The 26,034-nt window shown below is 30.6% G+C and overlaps 1 protein-coding gene across 4 annotated transcripts in view; it reads right to left on the reverse strand.

Moving 5' to 3' along the window:
• Positions 1–734: 734 nt before the first annotated feature.
• The window catches only part of LOC144844327 (rho GTPase-activating protein 24-like), a 40,994-nt gene continuing 15,694 nt past the window's right edge, over positions 735–26,034 (reverse strand). For 3 of the 4 annotated variants that reach the window (XM_078701181.1, XM_078701180.1, XM_078701179.1), the window contains 5 exons: positions 10,031–10,301; positions 8,627–8,752; positions 5,023–5,155; positions 3,281–4,433; positions 736–2,931 (listed from right to left, as the gene is read on the reverse strand). In XM_078701181.1, coding sequence (XP_078557307.1) covers positions 2,845–2,931; positions 3,281–4,433; positions 5,023–5,155; positions 8,627–8,752; positions 10,031–10,274 — 1,743 coding nt within the window. In that variant the 5' untranslated portion in view covers positions 10,275–10,301 and the 3' untranslated portion in view covers positions 736–2,844. Of the gene's footprint in view, positions 2,932–3,280; positions 4,434–5,022; positions 5,156–8,626; positions 8,753–10,030; positions 10,302–22,516; positions 23,020–26,034 lie in introns of those variants that run through there. The other variant, XM_078701178.1, reaches the window with a different exon arrangement.

Consider the following 26,034-nt stretch of genomic DNA (forward strand, 5'->3'; position numbering starts at 1 on the left):
CAGCAATTTCAACATAGTTGAGAATACTATTGTAAAATATAACAACATCGATAGTTTGGTTTCTTGTGCTTTTACTTAAGTGTCATTTGGTGTTATAACCGTTATATTGTCGATCTATTTCCCTTATTTCTCTCTTCTTATGCAACTGTGGTATTGCATTATTTTCTTTTTTCATAGATTTTCACGTCGACTATGTCGACTGCTACACTATTACTTCATTTCATGACTGGCACGTCGACTAGCAAGTTTGCTTAGTAGCATTTTAACGTTCGCTCTCTGACATGAGTGGACGTCATAACACTTCAAAATCCTTGTATGGAAGTAGGAGAGGACCGAAATGTGGCCAATATTTGTAAAAACCACAAGCAAATATTGAATTTATCGTTCAATTGAGCTAATATTACTAAACGTGTGCATCTATTGATGATCATTCCATGATGGCATAGACTAACTTGTATGGAAATATGAGAGCGTCGAAATTTGCCCATTATTAAAAAAAAAATCGAGCAAGACTATGGCAAAATAACACTTTAAAGAAAATTGCTAGGCCTAATATTGATAAATGCGCGCATATTTATTGCATTATCATTATCCTATGGTCACAGAACCAACTTTTATCGAATGAGAGGGTAAAAAATGTGTTAATTTTTCGGAAAAACATCTGAGCTATAGCTCAGAGATTTTCGAAATATCACTCACAAAATTTCCTCACAAAATGAAATTTTGTAAGTTTCAATATCATGAACTAATATTCCTAAATGTGCGCATAAATTGCGTTAACATCTTTTATTGAAATATAAGAAAAGGAAACCTAAAAATGATAACATTGAAATGAGGAATTTACTACAAATATTGAAAAATACATTAAAATATTTTATTAACAAATTGACACAAAATCGTAAGAACACAAAAAAGAATATTATATGTATACCGATATGAAGACGACGGTATTAGTTCATTTTGTAGCAATAATTACAAATATGACAATCGTGTTAAAATAATGATTAATAAGAAATTAAATGATTTATAATATTGAATAAATACAAGTGTTTTAACGTAAACTCACACCTGTGTTGGGCTGGTTTGTTGAAATATGCGATGTACTAGATTCCTACTATTGAAATTCGACAGAGGGAAACTTTGTTAGGCCGAATAACTAATTCCTCGAAAATGTTTGAACTGTTACCAATGTTTGACATCTAGAAACGTGGTTTCGAGTCCCACCTTAGATTTATTTGAGTAGGCCTCTTTATGGTGTCAAAATATTGATAAACATATCACCCAAGAATACACCCAATAAAGCACAAACATCAATCTATCATTATGTACAATGTATTTCTTTTTTTGCATACCATCTTCAGGTACTGGCCGGTTAGTAGGGCGCTTTCGACGCCTAGGAATTAGTTACATGTGTAAACTTCATTCCAGCACCTTGGAGACAATTTTGAAACACTTTCTAACAGGAAACCCGTCCACTTTTAAATGAACTTTCTTCCATAACTCAACACACTTTGACTTCTTTAACCAGCACCAATTATTTAAAAATATATCTTTATATTTGTTATATACCATTGTATAATTAATTAGTAAATATATTTCATGATTATGTTTTAGAAAACTATTATATATCCACAATTATAATATTATACTATTAATTAAAAATTGATGCATTTTCAGGAATGCTGTTAGATTAGAGATTTACATTTAAACATATACAAACTCGACACTCACTCTACACGTTTATATACATATTTACATAAACACAATTAGTGGAGTGTATATACGAGGGAAGAGTGATCACATACTATGCATGTAAATAGGGCAGATAATTATGAGATTTGTCATCTTAGATTTAAGAAAAAATATTAATAAATCTGTCTTAAACAAATAATTGATTTGAACAAAGTTAAGATGATTTAACATCAAGAAAATCATGTTTTGTCCAAAAAAAACATCAAAAACAATTTCACGTTATGTGTAGATTGAAAACTAATCATACATGGTTTAATCAGGTAAGAATGAATTACAATTTCACTCTTCCCTGATTGAATGCATAGTAAACCAATCATTACAGTAGCGTTTGGAAGACATATTTAGTACAAAATAGCCAGTTAATATTTAGGTCATTTATACCATACTATAAATATAGATCAATATTCAATGTATTGACAAAATATAATATTCTACAAAAATTAGGTATTATAAATTTATTATAGAAACATAACAATTAAAAATAATATGATTATAATATGTTTATTTGAATTAATTGCATATTAAATATCTAAATCTAATTATTAAAATATATATATTTTAGATATAGTAATGTTAGAGTTCCTTCTCATGCCGTTGCATTGTTTAGTATATCATACTTGGTAGTACAGACTAAGAAACACCACAGACAAAGAGGCCTTAAGCGTGGTTCTCACTAGAACACAACGTAGTGACGTATCGACGCAAAGTGCTGTATTGCATAATCACAAGTGGGAACCGACGACAGTGCTGCAAACATCGCAGGTTTGATTTCACGCAGGCGGGGGTAAACATAATTATTGTAAGGGCATTTTCTTACATTTCGTAGGTTGCGTATCTAGTGGGAACCAAGCTTTAAATACAATACTAGCACCTCCACCACAGCCTACAACTACTTAATATCAAAATATAAGCCTACAATTATAGTCTATGCTCCTTGGATTCTACACTTCATTACCACTGTTCAACAGCCTAGTACCTTGCTCTGAATTGGTTAATAATATTCACATCATTTCTACTGCCTTTTACAGAAGGTACCTCGCATTTTAGACACAACCCTGTTGCTCTTTCAATAACTTATCATGTTGTACCTATTCATTTAGGACCGTATTCTGCGTAGAATGTATTCACTCTTTGAAGAAGATGTCGGTTACGTTCATCCGCTGATCTTCTAGCAGATTCCTGTAAATAAAATGATTTTCAAAATAATTTCTTTAGCCGAAACGTATATAAACATATTTATTAATACAGTTTCAGTTTTAATACAATTTGTTCTTAGTGCATTTTGTTTTAAACAAATTGCTTGTCATGTTTTCAGTCAAATACATCACATATCTTCTGGACTTAAGCTCTGTCTAAGTGTGATGTGCCCAAATATGGTAGTGATTTGATGTCATTGTGACCATATATGGCCAAATCAATTTTTGTCACATTAAGTTTCATAGTGAGCTTATGGTCAGTATTTTATTTACTTTCAAGCAATAATAAATAGTATGAAATTATTAAATTTATAAATAATAATATATCCTACCTCATTCAAATATTTTATCTCCAATGCATCATATTTCATTTGCATTTTTGTCGTTTTCTGTTCGTACTCTTCTTTCTGTCTCTTTAACTCCATCTTCAACATCTCTACCTGTTGTTGAAGATGTTCATACGTCAGGGTGTGATCGATCACTGGTGCTACATCCGGAATATTCGCATTTATCTCCTGAGGCGGTTTCGGTGGCCGTTCCGGCACTGGGTGAACATAATTTGGCGGGAGACCATTTGAATGAGGTGTAATAGCATCGTTGTATGAAGAGAACCTTGGTACGTATGATTCATCATCGATAAGAATTGAGTTGTTACGATTTGGTTTAGCATACTGACCATTAGATTTTGATGACGCGTTTATTACCATTTGATCTACACTTGTAATAACTTCTTGGCTAACTGAAAACATTTCATCAACACTAGGATTCCTCGTTTTGAATTTTTCCCGTTTCACTACAGGTCCATCGTCAATATCTATTAATTTACCTTCAGCGACAGTGTTGTAGTTATCTTCGTTGGCTTTTACCTCTTTTATGAGGTCTAAATGCACGTTTGTGGGCGGGTTCTTTTTTCGTGGAGGCGCTACGGGAATGTTTGTTTGACGGTATGGCTGAATTGGTACTAATTTCTGTAAAGCAGGAGCAGTGTTTACATTAAAATCTATCATATCGTTTGGTGGGAACATCTCTTTATGTTTTTCTATGATTAAATGCACAAACTGTTGACTAAGTGATGTAGACTGCATCAGAGACGCTGGACTATCTGTGTTTGGCCGAATAATATTTGGTCCGAAAACTGTAGCGATGTTTTGGACAGTCATTTTATTTTTATCTTCATGTAATGATACGTTATGTAAAAACTCACACATGTACCGCAAAAGGTTGTAGTTAGTACGTGGCAAAAGAGCCAGTTGCTTTATAAGTTCTTTTTTGCCTTTTTCGGAATTCTGCAGGAAAAGTTTAATACCATTCATGATGTCATCATAATGTGCCCACGGTATAACTGGTTCCGGTAATTCACGTAGATACAGTTTTAATAGAGATGCGACTGTATGTATATCAACATGTTGTTTGTCAAAATCTGGCTTATCTCCACAATCAAATGAATCCTGCAGTGTTTTGATCATGCTTGACCGACCTGGCAACCTATTAACAAAAGCAACAATAATCAAAATAAATATAAATATGTAACAAAAAATTAGAATTTCATCTTTGATTAAATTAACTGTTTCACACAGGATCAAATTTAGCCTCCCCTTGGGGGTCCCTGCTTCTGTCTTCCCCTTGGGGGTTCCTGCTTCCACCTCAAACTTGGGGCTCCCACTACTCATCCCTTTTTTGAGACAGCGATTTTTTTTTATATTGAACGAAATCTTTTGAAATGTTCTTAAATCACCCAATTTCCAGTGCTTTATCGCCACATACTATCTATTTCCTAAGTATCATAGGAATATTTGGTAATACAGCATCTCATTTATATCACATGTGATGCCTGTATCATATAAGGTTAGGTTAAAGGTTAGGTTACTACTACATACATGTGAAACACATGTGATGTTGTATTACCAAATATTCCTATGATACTGAAAAATAGATACAGTACCGAGAATCGGCTGTTTACCTACAGTATAAGGAAATTGAAAACATTTTTAACTCACTGCTAAGTTTTTCACAATACTACAGTAGTCTCTCAAAGTTAATATACTATAGTATGTAAAAGAATAGTAAAAGGTACCTGAATATGCCTTCTTCAAAGAGTCCATTTTCTATTATGTATTTAACACATTGCTCTACAATTGATGGTATCATCTTGGTAGAAGTTGTACTTTCATTGGTTATAATGTCCAGCAGACTTTGGCCAAACACACCTTATTAAAAAAATTAAAAACATATCATTTAAAACTTTGAATAGAGCAAGAAAATGGAAATGTTTTCGGGTAGAATCATACATGTCTTTAATAATTCACATATGTACATTGAAATATATTTGTATTTAATTTTTAATGATATTTGGAAATTTAATTTATAATTAATACTATCTTTAATGAGGGTGGCCTGTCCAGTTTCAGTGAAGGAACTGATCATAAGGGCCTTTGATTAAACATTTAAACAACAAACATATTGGATATTCAGAACAGAAGCACTTAAGTAAATCTGTATACTAAATATTAAAATCAATCAATCATCAATTGTTGACGGATAAAAAATATATACAAAAATTAAACTTATCTAGAAACAAATCATTTGGAGTTAACTGTCAACAGAAAGTTTGTTAATATATTAATAGGGATTTTGTTAAAATACATCATAAGCTAACTAAACAATTTTTTTCTTTCTTTTATTTAATTTTTCATACTTCAAATACAAATAATAGTAGTAAGCAGGTATCAGAGAAATAATAAATATAGTAATCAAATTAATTAAAAATAGAGATGATAAAAAAAAGATGAAAAATAAAAATCTCTAAGAATATCCTCTTCTTTGAAAAGATATAATTGAAAACCTTTACAAGATTAGACTTTCTATTTGCCAGGGAAGTCGGCGGTAAAATTATACCAGATTTAGTACGGCATTAAATAAACAAGACATGTGATTTTCATTATTGATTGAAATGTTCATGTACGTTCATGTGATTGAAACCAAAAGTTGTTATACAATATCTAGGGCAAAGGTGAGTGACCTTTGGCATACTTGTATGATTGACTGTCATGATAAGATTTCATAATTAATAAATAATTAATTTAGTGATGATAATTGATATATCAATATGGCAGTTATTAAATATGTAAATTTATAACATATTAAAATCCTAACATAGTTGCTTAATATTCAGTAAATATGGGAAGTGTTGAAGTTTAAGTGTAAGATAATTTAATATAAAAACGATTATCATAATTACTTCCAAATTTTGGCTTTTTTCGTAACTGATATAATGTTTGAAGAAAACACATTTTCACCATAGAAACTATGATACAAACAAAGCAATGTATGACCAGGGAGTTCTCCCTGGTATGACGGTGCCAATACAATTGATAAGCATTTCTTAAATTATTGCCCCCGTAAGTAAGTAAGTACATTGACCTCTCGCTTCGAGCATATCTTCATTATGTTTGAATTCATCCATGATTTGTTCAATGGTAGAAAGGCACATTCACTCGATCGACAATGTAATTCTAAATAATGTATTCTCTGATTTAAAATTTAAACCTAAAAATCTGTGAATGTCACTATGATAAGAATTGCACCTTTAATGATGGTTGCTTCATTTCTGAGATTTTCAATTTTGTTTATATTGTACTGTAAGTTTCATTACTCATTTTTAAGTTTTAAGTTAATTTGTAAATCAAAAGATAATTTGACTTGTAGTTGTTGTATACATTAGTAATATCAGACTCCTGTCGAATAAACAAAAATGAGGCGCTTCTGTGGCTAAATAAAATATTATATTATTATGTATAGTTTAACTTGTATGTTAACATCTATAAATAAGTAACTTGCCATTGAAACTAAAATGTAACAGTTTATAATTTAATATCCTACTTAATATGCTTTCTGCTAAAATTAATAAATAAGTGCACATATAATCCATAGTGTAACATATCTTTCAGGCAAGTGGTTTATTCGCTAAAGACATTATTTTACCTAACTTTAACTTATAATAAAGCCAACTAAAGCTCTGTCTACACTATCAAGCTATTTTGACAAAAAAAAGTGTGATGTGCCCAAATATGGTAGTGACATTTTTTTGTCACATAAAGTTTGATAGTGTAGACAGAGTTTAGGAAATCAGTAAACAAGACAATATATTGAGAAATGTTTTCATTACTTAATAACAAAGAGCTGTCAAACTCATTTATACTTCAAAATAATAATAAAATAATACTTTGCACTTGATAGATTGTGTTATACTAATAAGGAAAACATTACCGTGATCAAAATTAGCATAAAAGCATACTAATATAACAATTTTTAATAATTTTAATTCTTCTTCTTGTTTAGTTTAGCCGTTCTCGATCGTGAACATCAGGCCATCATTGACTGAAGTTTGTTAATTGAAACATTAAAAAAAGAGAGTCTTCAAATCAGAAAATGTAAATAAAATCGTACATTTAAACGATAAATAAGGTAAATTATACAGACTATATTTTTTAGGAATCAAATTAGAAGTAAAAACACAAGGCCATATACACGGCTGCAGTCGTGTGCTGAAGTTAGTGTTTACCGACCAACCGTCCGACTGACCAACCGTCCGACCGACATAGTGAGCTGTAGAGTCGCGTTGCACGTATAAGTATTGACATATATGCATTGACTTTACGTGAGAGAGACCAGTAACTTATGTGTATCATTTTACATTTTTCTCCTGCATGTACACACTGAACTTTGTTAATTTCTTCTCTATTTTTATTTTTAAGTAATATCGTTAATTAAATCACTCTGGATTTCTTTAACGAAACGTGTCACTGTTTCAGAAGTACAGTAAAGCTTCAAAATAAATTATTATTAAAATAAACTTTCAACAGGTGAACATTTTGTAAGCTTTTAGTTAGTTGTTATGATAACAAGTGTGAGAACAAGAAAGTGTTATAAAACAGCTATCCGGTATTCTTCTTTTTAGTTTTGTTGCTATTTTTAGAGTTTTATAGTGTAAAATGGTGTATTTCCTATTTCAATCAACATAGACTGTTATCTATCTTCTATCTGTCATTATTGTTTAATAATAGACAGGTATATCAATGAAAAGTATTTACACCTCAAATCAAATTAATTTCAAATTTATTTATTTTGATACTTAGTCATTAGAATGCAGTATTCAGTTTAAGAATTGTTTTTATTTTATTTAAATTCTTCTTTTTTTTATCTTCGACCTGTCATCATTGTTTAAGAATAGACAGGTATTACAATGAATCTTATTTTACATTTCAAATCAAATTAATTTCAATTTTATTCATTTTGATACGGAGTCAATAAGAATTGTTTTAATTGAAATTTTTTTTTTACTTTTTATGGTTTAAATGATTTAATTCATTTATATTTTGCTTTTCTTGCAATGCTTATTTATTTTTCAGTAATTTTGATTTTACTACATACATAAATTTATATAAATGTTTTTCTTTTTCCAAATGTTGTTTGTTCAAAATGCTGGTAAATTTTAATAAATTAAATAATTTGTTTGCTAAATTTTCAAATAAAAGTCAAATTTAATTTAATTTCAAGTGAACAGCTTTCCTATATGGTACAGTATGTGATTTGATGCTCCTGTTTGCTACTGAATGGCTTTTCAAAACACACATTAGTAGTAACTGGCACACAATAATAGGCCTATGTAAAACAATTACCTCGGCCAACTTTTGCATACATAACTCTCTGTATCTCCTGGATCCATTTGTCCATATCAATCTGTGTAGACGCCAATAGTAAGAACGTGTCATGATTACCCGCTAACCTTCCGGTGTGTCCCTCACCTATGAAAGCAAAAACAACATATTTTATGAAAAATCATTACCTAAATTTATTTTAGGAAAGAACAAAATGGTTTTATACTAGACATGAAAGGGATAATAGAACATTAGGTTAAGTGCTGAACTTCCAATTTTTGTATATATTTGGTGGTGCAAATCACCCTGCCTCCCTCCAAAAGGACCTCCTTGAATCCACCTATGATTATTATTATCAATAATATTTGTTTAAAAATTGATTAGGTTTTGCAAGACGCGACGAATATATTTATCCTAATTACTCCACAGAGCATTCTACAGCTCTTCGATAAAACGTATGCCCCCACTCGAAATGAAATAATCAATGTTGTCATTCAGGAGAAAAGCAGGAAAAAGTTCATTACACATGCACTACTTGAATCATATTAATATTTCTTTAAATTGCTTCACTTTATCATATTATTCTCATTTACTCCAATCAATGGCAATATAAAAATATCTTATAATTGTATCTTAATTCCCATTCAAAATATAATTTGATAACAATTATCACTAATGGCTAGGCTGTGCCGTCAAAACTAATACACTTAATATTTACATCTAATTCGTCTTGCTATTATTGACTATATGTACATATTTCTTATCTCCACCACACAATTTACGAAGGAGTGAATCTACAAAATTTAAGTGTGGGCTTAATTTATTTGTAGACTTTGATTGGCAGACCCTGTTTTTTGTTTGCTTTACAAACTTAAACATCCGTCGTAGCAATTCCAGCTTTGCCATGTATACTTCCAGACAGCATGGATCCCAAAGGACTTATACAACTGTCATACATGCCTATTAGCGGAAACGTATGACTGTACTTTTATAGAAGTATTGTTTGTATTTTAAAGAACATATAGTTACACACAACAGGGCAATATTAATCAACAATGAAACCTTTATAAAATTAAATTATTAATTTATTTTGATATTTAAAATAATCTGTGTTTTTTATGATTTCTCCAATTCAAATTGTTCTGAAAATGTAGGCCTAACAATTTGGTTGCATAATTTCAAGTTGTTTGTTTCCACTTTCATTGTTTTATACAGTAAAACCCCTTCTTTAGAACACTCTTTTGAGAGGATACATTCCCATGAAACAAATGAAAATGAATGTTTTAATGATACAACCAATCCTCTATTGAAAGGAGGCTTTATTGCGCCATGAAAGAGTCTTCTTAATAGGATCTCTACTGTAGTTTAAAAAACTTCAATTAAGATGTTGTATAAGGTGATTTCCATAAAAATATCAGTATGTACCGTTTGAAATCTCGAACAGAAACTTGTTGGGATCATCTGGATTATGCGCATGTTTAAAGACCTTGTTTCCCTTCAGTGGAATGGCACCAAGATGCCGTTGATCATCCTCTCGTTGGTAGTAGTACAAGTGATCATTTACCAAGATAAAGAATCGTCTTTGCCATGTTTTGATGACGCCCCCTTGTTTCTTAAGCCAGCCCTGGTGGATGATGCTTGAATGGTTGAATGGGCGACTTTCAGTCATGTTGTGTCTCTGTACTGCAAATGAAAGCTGCAAGACACAAGACAAAAATAGTGAATTATGTATACACATATAAAAGTTCACAGTATTTCTACTTAAAAGTGTTTGCATTCCTTTCAGACTTTCTCGATTAACATTTTTAGTTTACGGTTTATCCTAAACAAATCAAGACTCCTGGTATTTGAGTTTTTTTGGTTTTTTCCGATGAGCCTCTATTCAACATCACGTTTACTGCTGGTCTCTACTTTGAAATGGGTACTTTCATTCGAAAGCCACAGGCTTGTTTTTCAACGTCTGCTTCTTTTTTACTTCTACAGTTTTGTACATCAAGTTCTGCTATAGATACGATTCAACGTCAAACAGACCAATTTTTTAGATAGATAAAAGCTTTAAATATGAGGTCGATACCAAAGCCTGCTCTCACCAACACTGTCTGGAATGAAGTCTGCCAAACTTTCAACAAGTTCCTAATAGTATAAACTCTATTAAGAAAAAAGGGGTTTCATTTGCAAGCTACAGAAGTTTCAAACCTCTTGAAACTGCTAGAAAAGAAATAACTAATAATAAACAAAAGCTTTAAATATGAGGTTGATACTAAATCCTGCCCTCATCATCACTGTCTAGAATAAAGTCTGCAAAACTTTAAACAAGTTCCTAATAGTATTAACTCTACTTTAAAAAGGGCATTTCAAGAAAATAGGGTTTCATTCGCAAGCTAGAGAAGTTTCAAAACTCTTGAAACTGCTAAAAGAAATAACTAATAATAAACAAAAGCTTTAAATATGAGCTTGATACTAAATCCTGCCATCATCATCACTGTCTGGAATAAAGTCTGCAAAACTTTCACCAAGTTCCTAATAGTAACCATGAACTGAAAATCAGACAACCTAGAAAACAAAGAGTCGTAGGCGTTTGATTCATAAAGTTCCCTTGCTAGCATCATGGACGTTTTCCACCAGACAAGCTTTCAACACACTGGAAACAATTACAAAGCAAATGCATACAATACTGTTTAACTATAATCAACTGAATTAAATCACACTTTCGCATTTCCGCACAGTTTCATGAATTGCTAAAATTTACAATCATTTTGTATTGTTAAAAATGTTACTATAATTATAACTTTCAATCAAATTACCTCCAGAATTTCCGTATGTAAAAAATACATAGTACTATGGTTTAGAATTTCCGCAAATAATAAACAATCAAATTAAACGCATGTTTCCGCACTTCAAACTCTCCGCATTGCCTAGAGAACTTTTAAAAGTCTAATAACCACAAATGTGATGGAAAATCTGAAACAAATCTTAAGTTGTTCATAATTCACATCCTCTATTAATTTAGCTTATTATCAGGTGTCAAACAGATAAAGACTTGAAAACAATTCAATAAAATAAGTCATCAATTTGATTAGATGCAGCAAATGTCATTGAGGTGAATGCCCACCTATTTGTATTAGATGTAAAGGATAGACCTTTACAGCCTCCTGGTACACTGTGTAATTAGTTGAATAGATTAAAACACACTGGTGCTAGTAAGCAACTGGTACTATTAAAGAGTTTAATTGTAATATTACCTACCTTCCCAAAAAATCAAATTAGTTATTTTGGTATTTGTATCAGAAGAGAAAAACATTTTTAAATATGGATACAAATAATAATGATAATTTAAAAAAAAAAATTAAATATTCAAAATATACCAAATTTCTTTCATCAACCTCTCTATGACAAATTCAAATGTACTATTAAGGCATAGTATATCAAGGTATGACAAATAGAAATTTACTAAAATATTGTGTCCTCAAGAGAAATAAGACATTGTTTTCATTGGAGATTATATTTAAATTTAAAAGAAGGTATCAAATAATTATTTAAACGTTTGATCACAACACATCAATAAAAAAGCTCTCAAAATATGTTGATTTCATTTGGTCAGTGATTATTGCACTTTGAACAGGCTGGTAGAAATAGTTTCTAAGTTGATTGATTTTGTGGTATTCATTTGTGAATTGTCATAATGATATCTAATTGAATAAGTCATCAAACGAGTTATCTTGGAAACTCCTTTTAAAGTTGAATGTCCAGCAAACTTGAGACCATTTTAGATTAATTTGCTTCTAGCGGATTTCAAACTATATAGCACCAGTAGTTTCAAATTAAAGTTTCTTTTGGATTCAATTAAAAACAAAATAAGTCATCAAATTCATCTGAATTGTCATCATATTATATGCTTTATTTCCAAATTTCCGCTAATTATAATGATCAAAATCAAAAATTTATCAATCACAGATGAATATAACTCAATTTAAAAGCAAAAAAAAAAAGATAAATTCATTAATAGTAATTTTATTAAAGGTGAATGGCCATCTATTTTAAACTAAAATTTACCTACAGGGAGAAACAATCTACCAAAATCACGAGTCAAAACCAGCTATTATCTTCTCTTACCTGTACACGCCTTAGAGCTATGAAAACTCAATTTATTTTTGACGCAATTTTCTTGACCAATGCGTTAATATTAATTTTCTTTTTTCCATGATTGACAGAGCTTAGGGACTCAAACCCCATGAGAGGTAAGAGCTTATAAAGTAATTGAGTAATCAAGACCTCAAAGTCATACACCGACAATTAAACATTTCCTTGGCTTGAAAATGACTGAGCGAGTTCCTTTAGCTTCTAACAATGGCATCGAGTGATGCTTAAAGGATACTTCAATTAGCAACGTATAAATTCCTACAACAGGTAAAGGTGTGTGCCTGTATTGATTGTAAACAAAGGCACAATGTGTAAATTAATATCAGATTATATTTACTAATTAATGATTGAAGTTGCTAAACCATTACACATTTTGAGAGTTGATCAAGTACCAGGAACACTGAGGTACTTTGTTTTATCCTAATAATAAATAAGAATATCCTTTAAACTGAAAGAGAAACAGTATAGTGGCACTGTAGGCTGGTGCCAAATATTTGTGCCTTCCAGATTTAGGTTTGGGTTCAATTCCGATTTTTTCCCGTAAACTTACTGAAATACTGCATGAAATTTAAACAAGATGGTATATTTATCCTAATAATAAATAAGAATATCTTTTAAACTGAAAGAGAAACAGTATAGTGGCACTGTAGGCTGGTGCCAAATATTTGTGCCTTCCAGAGTTAGGTTTGGGTTCAATTCCGATTTTGCATTGCATGAAAAAATTTTAATGAGATGGTACATTATATTCCTATATCCATAGCACGTTTTTGTTAAATGTGTCCAAAGGGAATTGAACCTACACCTTTTATTAAATGCACATAGCACCTCTATCAACCATGTTGATTAACATGTTCAATGATATCTAAAACTGCATTTTAATTACATGCACATAAAAAATTACTAAACACAAACTGGACATACCATTACCAATAACGACATTTTTTAGATGTCCTAAATAAATTTAAAGGAAATGTAGCTCACCACAACCACTTTGTAACGTCCCACATGATCATGTGATTGATTAGGTATGCAATGACCAGAATAAGGCAATTATAAGAGAGAGATACAAACACAGATACTTTTAAGTATTAAAACATGGCCTAGAAATTAACTTGGCCATAATCAGGCAGCTGGTGTCAACAGCTTGGACTAAGGTCAGTCAAGAGGAAGAAAAAAAAATCTTCATTCATTCATTCATAATTAAATCAATATACTTAAACATCAAAACAACTAATTTGACAGGTTTTTCCAAAGTATCATCAATTTCACATCCATTTTTGGTCAAAACCTCAGTGGCCTAATTAATCCTGACAAATATCCACAAACAGGGTATACTTATTGTTGAGTACACGATGACAGAAATGTGAAAATATGGACAGATAATAAACTCTGCACTTTTGACTTATTATTTTACATAAAGTTTTAAATATGCCTGCATATTCATCAAGACACTATTGTATGTGTTTTATGGTTGGGCACTTTTCATTAAAAGGTATGTTGTGTATTTCAAATAATGCTTTATTTTTCTTAATTTTCTGGAATCTTTATTTTATAGTAGAACAATAAAACTTCAGCATAATGTGCTATAAGCCTAAAAATTATTGTTAGACAAGAAAGCGGTTATAGGATGAATATCATATTATAGTCAAAACATTATTGAACAATACACTAAAAATGAAAAACAAAAATAACACCAAACTTTAAATTTACTAATTAGTTTTGAGAGCTAAACCCTATAGAAAATGTCAGTGTTGAAAATGTCTCTATATGAGTTGAACTTGAGACAAAAAAATGTCACGCACTACATGAAACCAGTCAACCACTCCCAATGGGAAACACAAGTACTTTCAATCTGTATCAAAATGCATACAAATCCATGTGACAATTCCAAGAAAAAACAGCATTTTCATTTTTGTAAAGAGTACAATAGCCTATATTAGGCCTGGGAAAGAAAATGACATAATCTTTTTTCGCAAGATCATAATGGAAAAAATCTTGAAGCGATGAACAAAAGGCCTGGCGTTACAAAAGATATTCTTTGTCATATTCTACCAAACAGGAAATGCTGTCATGTCCAATTTCATACAGAGTTTAAAAACTCCACAGACACTGAATTGTACACTGCAGTTGACACGCATCTTTCAACAGTATGCATGATTCACATAACTTTACATTTCAGCCACTGGTGTGTGCGAACGCAGAACAATATTTGGTTTCACATTTTAGGTATTGCATAGATAAGATGCTCAGTAGATGCAACAGTTATGCATTATAAAAATGTATATGTTTCATATTTGACAACAAAAACATCAATATTACAGGATAACCAATTTCTTCCTGTATTATGATATTTATTTACTACAGAAATAATTTGCAATATCACAGTGTTTATCAAGCATTTAGCTAGGGATTTTTATAGGAGGTTAATTTTTTTTAAAGAGGTGAAAACATCATCATTATCTAGGTTAACTAGGCTTATTTACCATACTTCCACTACTGTGATCTCTTTGAAAAGGGAACTTCAACAAAAAAAGAGGTTCATAAAAAATTTTTTATATAAAAAGTTTTCATAAACTTGGCACATCTTTTTTGATTGACTATAATTGATGGTGATTCTTCCACGTTTAAAAATCGTGGATCCGCACTGCATTCATTAGAAATCAAATTCACAACAAATGAAAAATTGTAATAATCTACTAAATTTAATTTTAATTATTATGTTGCAACATATCATAGAAATAATAGTTAACTATGAATGATTATGAACATATTAAACATTACAAATGTTAACAATAGAGTATCACGGTGCTGACGTCACGACGGTAGGTGGCGCTGCGTGGTTGCTAGTGCAACCAAAAATGCGTTCAGCCTGCTTGAGTGACTCCAAGATCACCAATGGTTTGGAATAGGCTTATTGAAGTAGTCATTTTAAAACTTAATAATTTTCAATAAAAACAAACTAAAATTTCAAAAGATCCTGTATGTATTAAATCAGCTTTTTTCTTGGTTGTCCCCATTTTTTTTTAATTACTCTAAATCTCTGTTGAATTTCATTGCTTAATTAGATTACACTTTCATGTAACTTGTTTTAAGGTTTTGAGAATGTTTGATAATGATATTATTCTATCATTTATAAAAAATAAATATCAAAGAATTTTTGACAATACTAATTATTAGGTTATCGTTTAAGAGAAACAAAATAGACCAAGGGGAATGAACCTGAAATGACCAATGAGTCGATAGAGACGTCAGCAAATTACGTCATTGCTTTGAAATTAAATTAAGAAACTAATTTACTTTAAATGAAATACTAATTTTAAATTGAATAACCCTTTTACAATCAAAATATTTTGTAATACAATTAAAAGTTGATACTTATATTGTTAAAAAACACTTCTTAATATCAAAATAAAAAATTAATATAAAAATTAATTTTATAAACAGCAACTATAAGTTAATATACAAAAGTGTTAACGTAACATGTGACCATAAGTGCTTGTTACGACGCCATGTACTTCCTGTTTAGGCCGCTGGGCAATTTGTAAAATAAGGAGTAGCGAGCCAACAAACTAAACTTCCAATTATAATTTAAGAAAGCTTCTACTAGACTATATTTCAAAAATGCTAATTTTGTTAATGATTTTTATCCAACCTTTTGTGCATTTAATTAACCAATTAAGATCTTTTAAACAGATTTGACAAGTCTGTGTGTGACCCTGATGTCAAGCTTACAGAAAAACAAACCACCGAGGAACTTCAACATTAAAAATCATTAATTAATGTTGGCAGTGTACGCAACATTCACACTTTCAAACTAAAAGTTTTTGGAATTTGAATTCTAAATTAATATTAGTTACAGTCAGATACAAGAATTATAACTAACTTAATCCTGTTGCTCTCGACTGCAATATGTAAGGTGGAAAAGATGTATATAAATTAGAAGGTACCCTTTTGCGAATGATGAGAGTATTGGCCATGTGTTTTAGAAGGATCAAGAAGTTTTACGTTTTTGGTGTTTTTAATTTTTATTGTATTTGTTTATTAAAGGATGACCCAAAACAAAAATGACTGACAATATATAAATATAACAAATACGGTATGCTACTATTATAATATTGTTTTGTTTATATGAAATTTATGTTATTTTCAAGAATTATTAAGTTGGTTTTCTCATCTCAATTTTCATTATCACAAGAACAAACTCATTCTGGATGTGGTTGCTAAATCTATCAAGTACTAAAACTTCAGGATTCTCAAGTTCTATGAAGATTCAGGCAAATATACGGACATACAGAAATAGAAATAACTACAGAAATGAATAAAACTATAATGATTATGATTTGGCCTCAAATTATGGTACATCCCTGAGTAAAATAATAAGCATCAAATCACAGGGTGGTGAGCAACAAAAATTCTGTAAAGTCAGAATATTATTCTGCACATGCACAGAACGACTGTTTGACGTGATGTGTAAAAAACTACTGACATTTGCTATTTGCTACGGAAATTGTTGATCAAGACTACTGAAATTAGAACGCTAAAACATAAAATGCGACAGTAGTTTTAAAAGGATTTTGGTGACTTAAGATGGCCAATCCAAGTTTCAAGAAGCTGCCAAAATGTCTGGTGAAGAATTGGCATGAGATTGCAAAAAAAAACAGTACAAGTCTTGAGAGCAACTTAACGGTTTCCACCTCATATACCTAATTAAATTAAACTACTCAATTACTAATACTAACAAAACTGTTGTATGAAAAAGTCTGAGTAGATTAATCACGATTAGTTGTCTGATAAAGATGATAATTTTGTCATACATTATATTCTTAGAATTTAAAAGAAGCAGGAAACTTCAAAGTTGTTAACCCAATAATAATTGACATACAGTATACAAACAATAAGTGACAATGTGCAGTGTCTTGCTGTACTAGTGTGTATTTTTAGATGTTATATTAAGATAACATTTTGCCATGCTGAACTACAAGAAAGAATTTTGAAAATGTGAAATAAATATTCTACAGCCTATACATGGATTTCTGTAACTCAAATTGAAAAAGTTGAAGTTATCTAAAGAAGAGGTCTGAATCTGTAGGTTAGATAACAACTTATCCTACAAGGTAGAAACATCTATTACCCCTTTCACAGCAAACTCCAGAGTGTCTCCAGAGTTTTGTTAGTTGATATGAAGGGGGTATGATCTAAACTTGTTTAAACCTACTTTACACTGAGTTGATGCAGCAGTGTTGCCTTAGTTTTCCAGGTAACCCAGCCTATATTTTTTTGTATTTATATTTTTTCTTGTCATAAATAATTGGTTATATGCAGGTGAAATCTAACCAGAATGTCTGACTCCCACCAAGGCTTAACCCTTTGTTACCTTATGTATCCCAACGTCTCCTTGGGCAACTTGCGGGGAAACCCCCTTAAATTTTAATTTATAATAGTACTACAACCATCAGGATTTAATCATGTAAAACACACAACACTTACCAAAAGCTACATCATGTGACATTAACATCAAATGTTTACAGTATTTTAAGTTTAATACTTTAAACACATTAAACCACAAATCACACAATCTTTTTTAACACTGGTCATTTCCATGTCTAGCCAATGTAAATAATTTCTATTAACTATGGTCTCATGTTACCCAGTTTAAAACATGGGAACTTACCTGGAAAATTAACATGCAACAAATGTCGGATGATTGATACAAAAAAACATTATGAAACACTTGCCTGGGGAACTGACATATTCCATGGCTATTCACAAACAACTTGAGGAAATAATGTTTAGCTAAATATCTGCAATCCAATAACAGACACTTTAAAATTAATATAAAAATGTATATTAGGAAAGAACAGCTTCCCTAAAACAATGTCTTCAAGTAATACGAAACCAGTACCACATTTTAACCTGTACATTTGATCACATCTGCAATATAATAAGGAAGTCCGGAAGCCATAGCAGCTTTCTATTGATATCCACGAACTATTTATTACACACAATATTAAATTCTTTTCCTTGTTCGACAAAAGACAAAACAATACAAGATAACATTTAATATTTGTATGCAGATGTTTTCCTTTTATAATATATCCTGTACATTTTACACATGGAACCTAGAATGCACAACTTATTAATTAATTTATGAATTAATTAATTAATAACACTCTAGAAAACCACTCTTCTAAATTACCTTAATGCAGCTTGTCGACTAGTTCAAATGTAAAACAAAAATAAATGCAGGAAAGCATTTGTATACATTTAAACTCAAAATTCCAATGATAAAATAAAAGTATAATAAAAAGACAGCACTATTAAAGCTCTGTTCACACTACCAAACTTTATGTGACAAAAAAATGTGATGTACCCATATATGGACTCGAAGATGTCATACCACTACCATATTTGGGCATATCACTAACATAATTCATTCATTTCAACAGTTCATCACTCGGTTCCCCTTTGGTTTTTCTATAGCTATAGTTTCTACAGCAAATGTTCGATTTAAGGAAATAACTATCATAAAATAATTTATCCAGGGTAGTGATATTCTGCAACCCTGAACACAGGATATGTGAAGAGTATGGTAAGCCTCACAGAAAGGCCATGTAAGAAAAAATGGAAAGAAAATCATAATTGATTCATGAATTTTAGTATCAAAGCATTATCCCCAAGATGTAGATAGCTATCAACTTTACTTTATAAAGATTTAAGTTCACTGAAAATGCAATCCAGTCCAAGAATGAACAAAATAAAAACAATTTGAACATAATATTTTGATAGAAAACAGTAAAACTATACACTTGGTTTAATAAACCAACTCAGCAGACAATTAAGATGACATTGTCCATCTGACAAAAAGGTGAAAACTTCTTGAGACAAGTGAATCAGACATCAAAAGGCAACCAGCCTCTGCGTTTCATAAATATTCTATCAACGTGATAAAGTAAAAATACAGTGTTTGACAAATCAAATTACTTAATTATTCCTTCACAATTAAACAATCTTTATTAATTAATCTAATTATACAAGTATAATTTGTCTTTGGTTAAAAACAAAACAACAGTCATAGTAATAGAGTGAATCAGCTAATTAAATAAAACACAATCTCTACATCACTGTGTTTCATCTTAAAACGTGCAGTAACGTTAGAGAATGCAATCAAAGAGAAGTATTTATAGTAAACACAGATTTATGACAATTCGTAGGAGGTAATTCATTTAAAAAGAATGTTGGCATCCTTAATAATTATGGTTGACTGACTGTTAGGCACATACAGTAGTGCGCCTACTGATTAAAAATGATTTCTGTTCAATCAGTTGTACCTGTACATTGCATGTATATGAAAGTTTGATTTCATTTTATTTGACAATATTTAGTTATCAGAGTTACATACATAAAAATACAATATAATTTTTTTTTAATGATTATCTAAATTAAATAGGATAGGATAGGACATTAAATTGACTATATATTGTATAAATAGTATTATTCTGTACACATAATTAATATTACAGCCAACTGACCAAACTAGTGGACAAAAAGAACCAACATAGCATTGAACCCAGAACCATCACAAGTCAACAACAGACTAAACTTTTTGACAGCGGTTCTTAATGTGTCTTTACATCATACAGTAGTTATCACAGAAATTAGCAAATCAAATCCATAATTGAATCACTGAGATTTTATTTTTCCTTTCAGAGGATATATACCATCAAACCATTACGTTATTGAATCAATAAGTTTAAATAATTAAGAACCATTTAGTTGGTGACATTTCACTGTTGATTGGTAACTTTCCAACTTGCTAGGTGACATTTCCTGTTAGTATGTCAAAACTTAAATGGTATAATTTGTTTTGATAGAATTTCAAAACCTTTAAAAATAAGGTAAAGCTAGTAGCTATGTATTCATTTAAATTTCATTTCATTTATCTCGTCAATTAAAAACATGATAATAAATTACAAATAAACATAACAAAGCCCATGAATGTGACAGGATTAAACAAAAGCAAATTTAATTGCTGTACAAATTGTCTCCGCCGTCACGGGTATGTACCAGAAAGTAATTTTAAATGAGGAATGATTATATATCTATGAGCGAGAACCAATAAATATAAAGAACACATAAAATAATAAAACATTTAAATGGAGTTATGCCTATTATTTGTTTATATCACGTTTTTAATATGATCTTACAAATACCATATTGCTATTATTTATGATAAAATTAATATGAGAAAGTGCGAATCTTGAGAGGGCGCAAATTAATTCAGAAATGAGTAAAGTGACCTGGAACGAACTGAACTGGAAATTCATCTAACTAAATCATAGTTATGAAATGAAAGATTTTGATCAAAGCACATTCATTTTTTTCAAGCTAAGAGACAAATATGGAACATATCGTAGAGTTTGGCTATAATTGTTTTCTTTCATGTCGAATGGCAAAGAAGAACCCTGGAGTAAAAAGAAACTGACAATGATTCACAAAATACTTGAGTCACAATGATTGATTGATGTATCTTGTCAAAATAAATGTTTTCTATTTCTTTGTACAAATCAAATTATATTATGCTTATTTTGTATTACTTATAACAGTTCTTATAAAAACAGAATATGGATGGTAGACACATTAAAGGATACATTTACAAAATTTGAATTTAGAGTAAGTCCCTGGATAATTAGATCATTTAAACTTTATAATTAGTTTTTAATGGTTGTTAAAATGTTAAATTTATCTCAGCTTTAAATAAAAAAAAAATTAAGTTTCTCTTTGAATTAGTCACATGATGTACATGATCGAAAGTTTGTAGCCATGTGACATAAAATGTGTTCTGAATAGTGTAAATGTCACCTCCCTACTGGAACTTCAAAGCATGCCTTAAAACCATTTTATACAAAACAAAAAAACCTGAATAACTCGCAAGAACTTCTCTGTACTTTTGCTTGTTACGGTTTGCTCAAATTTTTATGCTGCAAAAATAGAATAACATTTATCCATTATACAGTTTGCTAAATATAAAGAGGAGAACCAGTTTATAGGCCTTGAAATATGCAACTGTGGCCCCTTCTTATGCAAAACAAAATTGCAGAAAATGGTTTAAGTCTGAACTTGCGAATACAACAAATTTACTAAAAGTGAAAACATTAAGTTAAAATGAAGAAAAACATCAATAAAAGTACATATTCAAAGCCGTTTTTAAATGTAGGAAACATAACTGGGTTACTTGGCACCCATAACTAATGATTGCCGACTTGATGCAAAATGTAATAAATTATTTCAGATAACTAAGAGAAAGTTCATAGATCCTATTTTCACTATCATTAAGAATGTAACATATTCAAAAATTAAAATTTGTCATCTAAAGAAAAAAAATACAGCTCGTCAATAAGGGCAATGAAAAATGAAAAAAATTGTCCCTAAAATAAAAAATATAGTCATTCAGGAAACTAAAATGATTATTGATAATACTGATAGTAAACTCATATCTAATAGCATGTCATTTTTGAAAGAGTTTATAATTGTTAATAAAATACAAGTGGATACCAGATAAACTATATCATAGCATATCATCTTCAAAAGTGTTTTTGTAGAAAAATCAATTTTATAGTCAAACATCTGTTCAAACACTTACAGACCTGTAAATAATGTGTTTGACATTTTAACAATAATATGATAAGATTGAACATTAACTATTATTAACAAAAGTTACTTTTTAAAATAGCAATCCCATTACAAATGATGGCAATACATTCCAAAACAAACCTTTGTGCTGACTTTAGCAGTGACTTGAGTTTTATGTACAATCCGAGGGGGCTTAGGCCGAATCCTTGGCAGTGGTGGTGGTACGATTTGTCTGTCTTTTGGAGGTAATGCAGGGGGTCGTGGCGATGGTTTAAAAAACTGCTTTAACTTATTGTGCATGCTGAAATTCTCAAATGTTTTCTTGCGATATTGCACAGGGTAATGAATACGCATCGTACTCGGCTTATGCACGTCGTGTAAGAACATCTTATCGGTATTTCCTAATGAATCTTTCCCACGATGTTACCCTATCGGTAACTGAACTCTTATATGGGATAAAACTTTCAGAATGCAATGTCAAATACTCCCTGACTCCTTCGTCCAATCGTTATAAGCTAGGCCATATTAGTGACGTCTAGCCTAGAGGGGCATGAGTCACCCGTATGCTGTGAAGGAGAACTTTTCTTTTAATCAGGAAGCTTCAGACTATACGCGCCTACCAATCGTTTGTCGGTATAGAACCATTTTAGTTTTAATGATTGACATGATTTGAAAATTAAACTTTCAACTAACTACTTCAATATCTATGTAGGTTTAATTGACCTTTCAAAACAAAATGGTTACAGAGCAAAAACTAAAGCCAACTATGTACTGTTGTACATATAGGCCTATATACTTCAATGGTTTACAAGTTAACAAGTTTTGAAAACCTCCAACAGGGTTTCTGACACCAGTACTTTTTTTATACACATTTTAGGGGTTTTCCAGCTGTAGAAAAGTGACAATCTACCGACCCTCTAAAAAATGTAAAAAGGAGAGGGTCAAGTGCTGTAGAAAAGTACCTTTGTAGGTACTATAACAAAACTTACACACTTTGCACATAGGTCTATGTTTGCGATCAGTAGTTTAGCAGACTGTATGTTTTCAGAGAGTGAATAATAAATACAGATTTATTTATTTACAGCATAACAGCAGAGGTAAAAAGTAAGAATATCTACTTCTATACATAAGATACAGTAAAGATACTGACAGCTATTACTTAGCCTAGCTGAGACCAGACTCTAGTTTGTACTATATTTTCCAGTCAATTCAGCTGAAGAGGATTTAATTACAAGATTTCCTAATTATCTATGACAAATACTTTGAACTTGGAACTTATATATAACTGAAGGTTGTAGGAGCATATTAAATTGTAATGATAGTAACTTACCCGGTCTCAATTCTACTGCAAGCCCCTTTAGGAAATGAACATATTATAGTTAAGTAGCATTATTGACCTAGATTTAAAGGTGCACTGTTTTAAAGGTACCTTTTATAGTTTTTTTTTTTTTTTAACATATTTATGCTAAACTTTACTGTGAAACTGGCATCATAAATGAAAGGAATATACACTTACCAGCTGCATTGTGGGAAGGATAGAAAAAGTTCAAGTTCAGAATAAAAGACAAATTTTAAATTAAATTGACATTAAAGGAGAACAATTTAACTAAATAGTTTTGCTATATCTCTTAAAGTGCTTGTTAAAAATATGATTCTTCATTTTTCCATTTGTTTCATAGATGCATCAAAATATACATTGTTTCATGTGGTAGGGTACTTCCCTAATTCTCCCTCTTACAATCACTGTATTCAGAAAGTTAATATAAACACAAACTTGTTAAACCAATATTTTAATATCATTAGATGAAGAGATGATTTTAACTTTTACTAATTTTGTGGGGTGTCCCTTGTTTGTTCACAGGAAATATGCATGTTCTCTGAATAGGTATGTCCCAATAAGTTACTACTGTACTACTAAACTTTAGGTAGATATTCTATATACCCTGCCATTTAATTGGTTGATTATGTATGACATGGTATTTTTAATTCCGAGTGATATTCAATTCAACAGCCAGCTTGTCAATATGTTGAGATTTTTGTGTCACAAAATTGGCAGATAAACATTGCCAAGATCTAAAAAAAAAATCTGTAATTAAGCCTGCTCTGCAACCAAAATTCAAGCTCTGCCTTTATGACATGGCCTAGCAATACAGTACATGAAGGAAGTGGTTTTGTTGTGACCGAACTAATAAAAATGAATGATTATTAAATATTAGGTAGGACACAGTGTGCTGGAACTGAACAGTAATCGTTCTGATGACACACTCCACTCATAAACATTTATTATTGTACACGATATGGTAAATTAAACTTGTTTTTTGAAAATGTATAATAGTTGTTGTAGTGGGCATGGTATAAACCTATCACTATCTATAGGAATATTACCTATAGTTTACCTAACCCCAATTTTTAATGTTTGTACAGACTATTTAATACATACTAATAGAGTGTTATTGTTAATAGAGAACTGGTTTATCTTGAACGTTATTGTAACAGTTATCTCGATAAAATCGGTTAAATTGAGCGCTAATGTGTAGCGTTTATGGCGTTTCACTGTGCAAGCCTTTCAATAATATTTGAAAAATAAAGTATAATATTGGCCTACACTTACATAACTATAGACTGATGTTGAAAAAAGATATACAATATTTAAGGGTAGACACTGACATTTAAAAGAAAAAATGCAATTAAATATATCAGATACTCTTGAGTATTAGAAAGAAAAAAAACTGTGAAAGAGTGAAATATAAAGATTTAAGTAATCTACAGCAAAATGAAACATTGATGTGATTGATGTACTGATAGACGAGTGCAGAAACAAGGAGAAAACTTCGCCAACAGATGAGTCATGCAGCAGCCAATGTCAATGGAAGGCATCAGGAAAGATGTGAGGTAATCTTGTTATTATTTGATTCCAACTTTACAATTCTAAATATTTCCCTATGGGACAATTACACAACAGTCTAATAAGGCAGCTATTTCCCAACAGGAAAACCATAAAAACCATCCAAAAATGGATTGTATACAACAGACAATACACGCTGACGAAACATGAGTTGATATAAAGAATAATGCATTGTACCTTATCTAATAATGATCTCTATTTACAGTAATTTGTGTTTCTCTAATAACTTGAAAGAAGTGACCATCATTAAAGAAAATTAAAATTAATGATTTACAAATGCTACGATACACACTGAAGAAAAAGTTATAAAAATATGTTACCTTATCAAATATGTTACCTTGTCAATGGATCTATCTTTACTTTTTACGTTCGCTGTTACTCCAATAACTTAAAGAAGTTGCGATCATCAAATACAATGACAACAATGATTTATTAATGCAACAAAGATATTTAAAGGTGTTCTTTTAAACTAATAAACAAAACAGTGAAACCTGAAGTTGCAACAAATTATATTATAGAATACGATAACGAGGAAGTACAGTAAAGATATAATTTGCTATGAAAAGTTCATTATAACCGCATAATATTAAAATTATGGAGCAGTTATTGTTAAGAGCATTGTCCTATTACAATAGTCTATAGTATTCAAAGCTTTTCACAACTCAAACCAAACGTTATATCATCACCAACGACTATTCTTTTTTATTGATTGATTTACTATATTTTAGAATTCCGTATCCAATCATTACAAAGT

This window comes from Antedon bifida, chromosome 6, assembly GCF_963402885.1.
Source record: "Antedon bifida chromosome 6, ecAntBifi1.1, whole genome shotgun sequence".
Classification (NCBI taxonomy): Eukaryota; Metazoa; Echinodermata; class Crinoidea; order Comatulida; family Antedonidae; genus Antedon; species Antedon bifida.